This window comes from Macrotis lagotis, chromosome 5 (genome assembly GCF_037893015.1).
Source record: "Macrotis lagotis isolate mMagLag1 chromosome 5, bilby.v1.9.chrom.fasta, whole genome shotgun sequence".
Taxonomy (NCBI): Eukaryota; Metazoa; Chordata; class Mammalia; order Peramelemorphia; family Peramelidae; genus Macrotis; species Macrotis lagotis.
Window position 1 is genome coordinate 157,237,895 of NC_133662.1, and position 10,309 is coordinate 157,248,203.

Genomic DNA, 10,309 nt, shown 5'->3' on the forward strand with positions numbered 1-10,309 from the left:
ATACATAATTATGGATTTGGAGATGTTGTGGAAGTAGAATCAATAAGACAATAAGTGATCATATGTATTGGTTAAAGGAAAAGAAGAATGAAGAATCAAAGAGGATTCTGAGGTTGCAAACCTGAGTGACTAGAAGAATGATAATGCCACAAAACTATAGAAGCTAGGAAAATAGATAGGTTTGGATATGTTGATTTGAGTTGCTCAAGTAAGTTCCACTAGTTCAAAAGATTCAATAAGCCAAATGGTGATTTAGGACTGGACTTTGAGAACAGAGACCAGGGATGGATACACACAGATACACACACACACACACACACACACACACACACACACACACACACACAAATGTATGTGTTTACATAAACATACATGCATTTAATGCCTAGATAGATAGATATACATATATGTATCTTGAGGTCATTTGTTTAAATCATGAAATCATTTGTTTCTAATCCTAACTCTATTTCTAACCTTAATTCTTTTTATAACCCGTATTCTAACCTTTAGTAGCATTAGACAATGAAATTTTAGTTGAATGACGAGGTCAGAAATTAAATAGTAAAGTAAATGAGAGAAAGTGGATAAGGCAAATTTTGACAGTTTTTTCTTGGAGTTTGTCTAGGAGAGAGCTAGGATAATCTCAAAAAATACTTTTTTAGAAGTAGAAATATGAATGATGAACAGTCAAAAAAAATGCTGTGGAGGGGGTGGGGGGTGGAGCCAAGATGGCGACAAGAGAGCAACTTCTCTTAGAAGCTTTCTCATAAAACTTTGAAACTAAGGACTCTAACTAAACTTTCGAGACAGAACCCCAGACTCTTCTTTCCCATCACCAGTGACACACTGACTAACAATTTATTATGTCTTTAAAAGAGGATGATTGGATTGCTGACATTAAGATATAATATTTGAGAACCTCTTAGGGGAGCTTAAGACATTTAGCTTGGTGGTGGCTAGGTGGTGCAGTGGATAGGCACTGGCCTTGGGGTCAGGAGAACCTGAGTTCAAATCCAGCTTCAGACACTTAATAATTACCTAGCTGTGTGGCCTTGGGCAAGCTACTTAACCCCATTGCCTTGCAAAAAAAAAAAAAAATGGAAAGAAACTAAATTAAATAATAAAAAAAAATAAAAATAAACTCTTGTCAAAGAATTGCTAATTATTAACACTATAGCACGACCAATGAGCCCATCAAAAAAGTCTCTGGATGAACAATCCTGCTTTACAAGATCTAAGTGAATTATTTCTGGTAAATAGGTGGTAAGAGCATTTGCTTTTTCACTTGGCATTCAAGAACCTTGATTATTGGGGGAAGAGAGGAGTAAAGTGACAACCCTTAAGCAGCAGATATTTTGAGACAAGGACTAAAAGACACTTTGAAGTCATCCCTCTCTAGTCCCAACTCCTCAAATGTCATATTAGAGCTGCAAGGAACCTTAAGGATCTTCCAGTTGATTTCCTTAATTTTACAGTTACTAACCAAAATTACTCATAATGATCTCATAATTCCAAAGTCCTATGGCTTTTGCTTGACCCTCATCCTTCTTGACCTTTCTGCAGTCTTTGAAATCATTGATCAGGCTCTATTCATTGATATTCTCTTCTCTCTAGGTTTTTCAGCACATTCTTCTGTCCTAGTTTTCCTACTGTCTATAAGACTGCTTTTTCCTCTGACTCTTGTTAGTTTTCATCCAGGTCAAGCCCACTAGCCATGCTGTTCCACAAGGATGAGTGCTGGGCCCTTATTCTCCTTTTAATCTATTTTCATTGTGTTATCATCAACTCTCATGGATTCAATTACCATCTTTATTCAGATGATTCCCAAACCTATTTTCTAGCTCTAATCTCTCTGCTGACCTTCAGCAACCTTACTTCTCCCAACTGTTTATTAGACATCTCATGTATTTTTCCTATAGACATCTTAAATTCAATGTGTCCAAAACGGAATGGTTTAAGCTTCCCCATTCCCATCATACCCTCCCCTTTCCCGAACTTCTCTATTAACATTGAGGTAATTATCAATGCCATTATCCTCCCAGCCCTTCAAGCTTACAACCAAGATGTCATCCTTATCTCCTGGGTCTCTCATACAGGGCCTGTCAATTTTACCTTTGCTGAATTTCTCCAATCTACTTATTCCCTTCTCGCCTGTTACTACCACCACTCTGGTGAAGGCCCTTATCACCTCATAAATGGACTACTGCAATAGCTGGTCTTCCTTAAGCACTGGTCTGATTATGTCACCCTCACCTCCCTTCCTCATTACTCTCAGGATTGAATGGAAAATTCTGTTTGACATTCAAAGCCCTCCCAGCTCTTTTTTAGGTCTTCTTATAACTCAGAAAAAATTAATTTCCAATCCAGGGAAACTGGTCCCCATCCTGTTTCTGGAACAAGATGCTCCATCTCCTGACTTCAGTCTGCATGGAATGCTCTCCCTCATCTCTACTTCTTGGCTTTCCTTCAAGCTCCAGTAAATCCTACCTTCTTTAGGAAGCCTCACTTAATGCCTCTTGATTCTACTGACTTCCCTGTCATTTCCTATTTATCCTCTATATAGATTGTTCATTAGCAGCTACTTGTATATTATCTCTCTCTCTCTCATTAAATTGTAAGCTCCTCTGGAGCAGGTCTATCTTTTACCTTTCTTTACATGTCTGGCACATAGGAGACACTTAATTAAAAAAAGCCCCAGAAAGTGACTCAGCCAAGGTTATACTAGGGAAAGATTAAGTCAACTGTTGCTGAAATTGAGGGACTGGGGATGGGGGAAATTAAGAGTTCACTAAATGGAGCAGAATATAATGGCTAAGTCAGAGTTAGATTGTGGAAAGCCTTGAATGTTAGTTAAGGAGCTTATATTTTCTTCTATAGGGGAGAAGAAGCTTCAGGTAGTGAACAGAGCCTGACCTGAATTCCAGTCTTATTTGTGATATATATATATATATATATATATACATATATATATATATATACAATATATATATATATATATATTATATATATATTAGCAATATGACCTTCAATAAGTCAAGGACCTTGGATCTCTCAATGGCCCTAAATCCCTATAACTGTCTAAGACAAGTTGCCAATATATATCCAAGGCCTGAATTGAGATAATAGTAGATGGCATGGGAAGACTTACAGAAGAGGTAGAATCAATTAAGACTAGTTAACACTTTGGATATAGTGGGTGAAGGGAGGAGGTGAAAGATCAAAGGGAGGATGGTTTTAAGATCAAAGATCAAAGGTTTTAAGTTTAGATGGCTGAAAAAATACTATCCTCATGGAAATTATGAATTTAGGAAGGAGAGGTTTGGTAAGGGGACTTTTGAGGACCATAGTTCATAACTAATTCATTTTAACACAGAACAGGTTCTTCCTTAAAATGGTAACTGGTCGGAGCCAAGATGGCGACAAGAACACATCGTGTCTTAGGCGCTCTCTCATAAATCTTTGAAACTAAGGACTCTAACTAGATTTTTGAGAGACAGAACCCACAGAGGGACCCAGGGAGGCAGTTCTCCTACTCAAGGTAACCTGGAACAGAGCAGAAAGGCTCTGCTCCCCGGGGTTCGAGGAGCGGCCTGCCAGAGCAAAAGAACTTCAGCCTCCCGGAGGCAGCCTCGAGTGGGAGTTTCCTGATTTACGCCCTGGGGAGCACCGAGCACAACTTGGGGGGACAGTGGGGGACCTCTGCCAGAGTGAGCACATGGAGCCCAGCCCTCAGGGCACACAGCAAGCAGCTTGGCCTCAGCAGCCTAGATCCAGGAACAGAAGCAAGGTGGAGCTGATAAGGAGGAGCCCCCAGGGCATGAGCCCACTGAGCTGAGGGAGGGGAGTGAAGAGAGACTGCAGAGCTCTGTCCTTTGCCTCTGGAACAGGACTCTGGGGTTCTGACCACATTCAGATCCTGATCCCAGTCTAGGCCCCCCAGTAGAACAAGCAGAGAAAAAAGAGGAACATCATTGAGAAATATTTTACATATGAGCCCAAGAAGGATCAAAAACACTCAGTCTGAAGATGAGGAAGCACAAGCTCCTGCATCTAAAGACTACAAGAAAAAAACAGAAATTGGGCTCAGGCTATGACAGAGCTCAAAAAAGACTTTGAAAATAAATGAGGGAGTTAGAATAAAAACTGGGAAAAGAAATCAGAGAGATGCAGGAAAAACATCAAAATGAAGTCAGCTGCTTAGTCAAGGAAATCCAAAAAAATGCTGAAGAAAATAGCATGCTAAAAACCAGCTTAGGTCAAATGGATAAAACAGTTCAAAAAGTTATGGAGGAGAAGAATGCTTTAAAAAGCAAAATGGGCCAGATGGAAAAAGAGATAAGAAAACTCTCTGAGGAGAACAAATCCTTCAGACAAAGAATAGAATTCAGGGAGATTGATGAATTTACCAGAAATCAGGAATCAATACTTCAAAACCAAAAAAATGAAAAATTAGAAGAAAATGTGAAATATCTCATTGAAAAAACAACTGATATGGAAAACAGACTTAGGAAAGATAATTTAAAAATTATTGGAATACCTGAAAGTCATGATCAGGAAAAGAGCCTTGACATCATTTTCAAAGAATTACTACAGGAAAATTGCCCTGATATTCTAGAAGCAGAGGGCAAAATAGAAATGGAGAGAATCCACCAATCCCCCTGAGAGATTCCAAAAAAACAACTCCTAGTAATATTATAGCCAAGTTCCAGAATTCCCAAGTCAAAGAGAAAATATTACAAGCAGTCAGAAGGACACAGTTCAAATACCATGGAGCTGCAATCAGGATCTCACAGGACTTAGCAACAACTACATTGGAAGCTCGTAGGGCTTGGAATATAATATACCGGAAGGCAAAAGAGCTTAGAATGCAGCCAAGAATGAACTACCCAGCAAGGCTGAATGTCCTCTTCCAGGGAAAAAGATAGACTTTCAATGAACCAGGGGAATTTCAAATGTTCCTGTTGGAATGGCCAGAGCTGAACAGAAGGTTTGATCTTCAGATACAGGACTCAGGTGAAGCATGGAGATTGGAGGAGAGGGGGGAAACATGAGGGACTTGATGATGAACTGCATGTATTCCTGCATAGAAAAATGACACTGACAATACTCATATGAACCTTCTCAGTTAATAGAGCAGGTAGAGGGAGCTTTTATAATTGAATCGCAGGAGAAAGCTGAATTTGAAGATAAAATATGGTGTAAAAATGGAGTCAATAGAAAAAAGGGAAATGTAATAGGAAAAAGAAAAAGAAGGGGAATAGGCCAAGATATTTCATATAATAAGATTTTTCTTTATTACAATGAGCTATTGAAATGATATGGAAGGGGGGAAGGCAAGGGGGAATGAGGGAATCTTTGCTCTCATCAGAGGTGGCTAGGAGAGGAAAGGCATATATATACGCAATGGGCCATAGGCATCTGGAGTAAGAAGGGGGGGACAGGGGGAAGGGGGGGGATGTGAGTGATGGAAGAGAGGATGGACCATGGGGGGAGAGTGGTCAGATATAACACATTTTCTTTTTTACTTCTTGCAAGGGACTGGGATTGGATGGCCTGTCTGGGACCATAGGGCCAGGTGGATGCTGGGCCCTAAGGGTGGTGTGTGGGTTCCGGGCCTCTTGGCCCCAGGACCAGGGATCTATCTGCTGCGCCACTCAGATATCCTATAGCAGAGTCAGAGTGAAAGGAGAGAGAAAATATAGTACATGGTAGTGGAGAAATACAAAAGGGGGGGAGTTGCGATCAGCAATGGCAATGGTGGAAAAATATGGAAGTAACTTTTGCCATGGACTTGCCATAAAGAATGTGATCCACCCGCGACAGTTGTTGGTGTTGGAACAAAGACTGAAGCACATTTTTTATTATTATGATTTGGGGGAGGGTGCAGGGCAAATGGGGCTGGGTGGCCTGCCTGGGGCCACATAGCAGGGTGATCATTGGGTGTCTGAAGTCGGATTTGGACCCGGGTGCTCCTGGCTCAAGGGCCAATGCTCTGTCTGCCACCCAGCCACCCTTACTATTATTACTATTTTATTTTATTTTGGGTCTTTTTTGTTTTTTTTGCAGGGCAGTGGGGTTGGGGTGGCTTGCATGTTACACGGCTGGGTGATTGTTGGGTGTACGGGGCCGGAGGCAGACCCGGGTGCTCCTGGCTCCAGGGCTGGTGCTCCATCCATTGCGCCACCTGGTCATACCTAAAATTATTACTATTATTTTTTTTTAAATTTTAAATTTTTTCTCTCCCCTTTATCACTGAAGTGAGTCTATATTTTTGGGGGGAGGGGTATTAATGTATAACAAAACATTATTTGTACAAAATGAGAATAAATATTAAAGACTGTGTGACTCAGCAAAAAAAAAAATTGTTAACTGGTAAGCAGAATCTTCTTTCACCAGTCACTTTTGGTTGAGGCTATTTCAACCTGAACAAAAATGGAGTTCCATAAATCAAGTGCCATGAGTTGCAAAGTCTTGAGATAAAATTTGTGTTACACAAGTATTTTATATATGTGTGTATATATATGCATAAGAATGGTTTAAATACTCAGCCATTTCTCTCAAGTTGACAATCTAGATTTTAGAGTGTTAATATAGTATTTCTAATCTATCATTTGCTGACGTGTGTTGGGAGAGAATAATGCTGATTCATCCTGTAGTCAAAAAATTATGGTTCAAAGAACTACCATTTTATATTTTCACATCCCTGATATGAATTTTTAAAGACTAACTTTTTCCCTCATTTTGTCTTAAGGTTTTTTTTTTTACAAGGCAATGGGGTTAAGTGCCTTGCCCAAGGCCACACGGTTAGGTAATTATTAAGTGTCTGAGGCTGGATTTGAACTCAGGTACTCCTGACTCCAGGGCCGGTGCTGTATCTACTGCGCCACCTAACCACCCCTCACTTTGTCTTTTAATCCAATATATCTCATTAACTTTTGTATGTTAAAAATAAATATAGCAGCTTGGTGGAGCAGTGATACAGCATCTGCTGTGGAGGTCAGGAGGATCTGAGTTCAAATCCAGCCTCAGATAACTATTTCCTAGCTGTGCGATTTTAGGCAATCACTTTAACACCATTGCCTTGGCAAAAAAAAAAAAAAAGCAAACCCAGGTAAAGCAGAGATGAGACATTCAGCATGTCTCCTCCTATAGTAGCTCCAATTCATCACTTTTGTCTAGACAGTTCTTTTGTACCTACGGAGCCTCCCTGGCCACCTTAACATCCAGAAACTAGGTATTTTCAAATTGTTTGTCCTCAAATTCTTCCTTTTTACAACCTTTGTGAAACTAAAGACAGATAAAAATGTGAATGTCTTAGCTCTCCTAGTGTCTGCACCACTAATTTAGAATTTAGCATGTTATTTTGTATATTTTTATATACATTTTTACTCATTTAACTATGCACCTTAAGGTGAGAGCCAACAATAGCTTTTTTACTTCTTTAAATTCTGTGTGCCAGATATAGAACAGCAGAAATTTGCTGTCAATGATTTGTAAACAAATTCCCCATTAAGATAAAATGGAAATGTGGGTCTTGTGATTCCTGTTTATACTCACATATAATTTATATCAAGATCTCCTGTAGATAGAAAGCCAACATCTCAAGGAGAGCAGATGGTCAGATGGAATGCCTCAGAAAGAGAAGGGGGTGGTGGTGCAGTGGATGGAGCACCGGCCCTGGAGTCAGGAGTGCCTGAGTTCCAATCCAGCCTCAGACACTTAATAATGACCTAGCTGTGTGGCCTTGGGCAAGCCACTTAACCCCACTGCCTTGCAAAAAACTTTAAAAAAAAAACCAGTTGAAATAGGTGACAGAGATAGGTGTTCTCTAGTAACCAAGGACTCGGTGGTATTGTCTGGACAAAACTGGAGGCAGAATTCAACCCGACCATTGGTATAGCGTTGATTCAACAGTCACACTCTCAATCCAGAAGATAAAACAATGGGAGAGGCAAGGTAAAACCTTGTAATGACACAAGGCAAGCTTCTTAAAAGGCCCTAACGTGAAGAAGCATTGTTAGGGTAAAAAAGGATCAGGATTTAGAGCCCTAAGACCTGGGTTCAAATTATGCTCATACTGGCCTCGGGGTCCTATCAGTAATTGTGGGAGTGGAGCTAGATGACCTCTAAGTTTTATTATTATTATTATTATTTTTAAGGTTTTTGCAAGGCAATGGGGTTAAGTGGCTTGCCCAGGGCCACACAGCTAGGTCATTATTAAGTGTCTGAGGCTGGATTGGAACCCAAGTCCTCCTGACTCCAGGGCCGGTGCTCTATCCACTGCATCCTGCTTTCAATCCCATTTCCTTCAGCTTTGGGGGGGTCCAAGGCTCGGGGGATGGTCTGCTCCCCCACCCCCACCACATACACAGAAAATCACCAAGGAGAGCAGCAAGTTAGATTCAGAGACAGTTAAGTAAAAAACAGTAGGAAAATTAAGGGAATTTAAAAACTGCTCTTTGAAAGAAGCATACTGCCATAGAAAAGCACCAAATTTGGAGTAAGATCGTTTCAAATGGTTTTACTACCACTACAGGCAAGTGACTTCCTCTCTAAATCTGAGTTTCCAGATCTATAAAATGTGTCTGTTGGATGAATGAGGGCTTCTTGACCTTTTGTGAGACAGGGGATACTCTGGCCCTAGTGAAGTTTATGATCTGAACGTTTCATAGGCACAAAATAAAATACATTAAGATTACTAAGGAAACCGATTATATTGAAAGAGATAGGAAAATCCAATCCATCACAAGTTTAAGGGCTTGAGATTAAACAAATTGAATTATGAGAGCGCCAGTCTCTTTAAGTCCTTTAGCTTCCTGGGGTCTTTGCGTCCCCTCCTTCACCCATTACAGCTGCTCGGCCACGACTGTACAATGGGTCAAACGTTAGTTGGGGTTGGGGGAGCAGTCGCGTGGGCACTGGCGGTCCCGGACCCCGGATCCCAGCGGGGGGTAACAGAGCCGTCATGCGCTTCGGGGGGGTCCGAGGCTCGGGGAGGGGGTCTGCTCCCCGCCCCACCCCCACCCCACCCCACGAACGCCCCGCATTGCTCGGAATTGGCGCACTTTATGGGGAGGAGGTGAAGCACACGCAAAAGGCGAGCGCGAGGCTCCAAGCCCGCGGCCCCCCGAAGCCGGCCGGGCCGGGCCGGGCCGGGGGAGCGGCTCAGTTCTCCTCGGGCTTGTCGGCCGGGGGCCCGCACGGCTGCAGCATCTTCTCCATCAGGTTGAAGCGCACGCGCGCCTTGCTCTCGTTCTCCGCGATGGCGAAGTAGTTGAGCAGGTCGAAGTGGCCCATGTAGGAGCAGTACGAGTCGCGGTGCTGGTTCACCAGCCACTCCCACTTGGTGGTGTCGGCGTGGCCCGTGCCGATGTACTTGGACTGCAGGTGCTCCAGCTGGCTGTGGATGGTGTAGCGGTCCGTCATGGCGCCGCGGATGCGCTGGGGCCCCCGGAGCCGTTTCCCGCGGCCGAAACCGAGAGGACACTGGGAACCTGTGGGCGTCGCAGACGTTATACGTCACGGACCGGAACGCTTCCTCATTGGTTTTCCCGGAAACCGGATGCGGAAGTTCCGAGTTATCTTTACAGACGGGAACTCTGCGTCATTAAAACCCTCTTCCAAACTACAAATCCCAGGATGCTTGGTGGCGGGCGTGAGGCGTCTTCTTTGTCAACTACCCCTCCGTAATGCCTTTCTAAAGAAGCGCTGCACGCTGGGACTTGTAGTTTGCGTAACATCCGGGTTTAAAAAGCATACCTCCTCAGCGGCCTAGATGTTTCTTGGGCAAAGGTTGGGAGTTTGAGCTCTATCTCTAGGCCCAGATCTCCCTGTGATTGAGACGTAGTGATGTCATTTTGGTCTTCTATAACGAAGGACAAGACCCCCCAGGCCTAGGTAGTAGGCCCGTGGCTCAGTTAGAATGAAGTTAGACCATACCACCTGTACTTTAGTTCACTGACACCTCACCCCTGACCTAGAGGAAGTAAAGGAGGGACCCCGAGCCTTGGAATCCTATCTGAAATTCGTCAAGGCCAGAAATTATTAACCATGGGTCCGTGAACTATTTTTAAAAAAATAGCCTGAGAAACTTTTGAAATATGATGTTTCTTTCATAATTTTATGGGATTTATACATTCAAAAATAGCATCCTAAGAAAATGTTACCATAGTGTCACCAGACCAAGGGAATCCATGATAGAAAAAGTTAAGAATTCTCCATCTAGTCCAGCCTTTCCCTGGTTATGTTGTTCCCCCATGAGAATGTGAGCTTCTGAAAGACAGTCACTTTTTTCCTTTCTTTTTTTATT

General features: G+C 42.4%; 1 protein-coding gene across 1 annotated transcript; it reads right to left on the reverse strand.

Moving 5' to 3' along the window:
- Positions 1-8,695: 8,695 nt before the first annotated feature.
- Positions 8,696-9,506, reverse strand: LOC141489944 (splicing factor 3B subunit 5). The gene has a single exon (XM_074190276.1). The coding sequence runs from the start codon at positions 9,424-9,426 to the stop codon at positions 9,166-9,168; it is 261 nt and encodes an 86-aa protein (XP_074046377.1). The 5' UTR covers positions 9,427-9,506; the 3' UTR covers positions 8,696-9,165.
- Positions 9,507-10,309: the final 803 nt, after the last annotated feature.

Excerpts from the sequence above, each read along its gene's own strand:
- LOC141489944 (XM_074190276.1), bottom strand. The coding sequence starts at position 9,426 with ATGACGGACCGCTACACCATCCACAGCCAGCTGGAGCACCTGCAGTCC.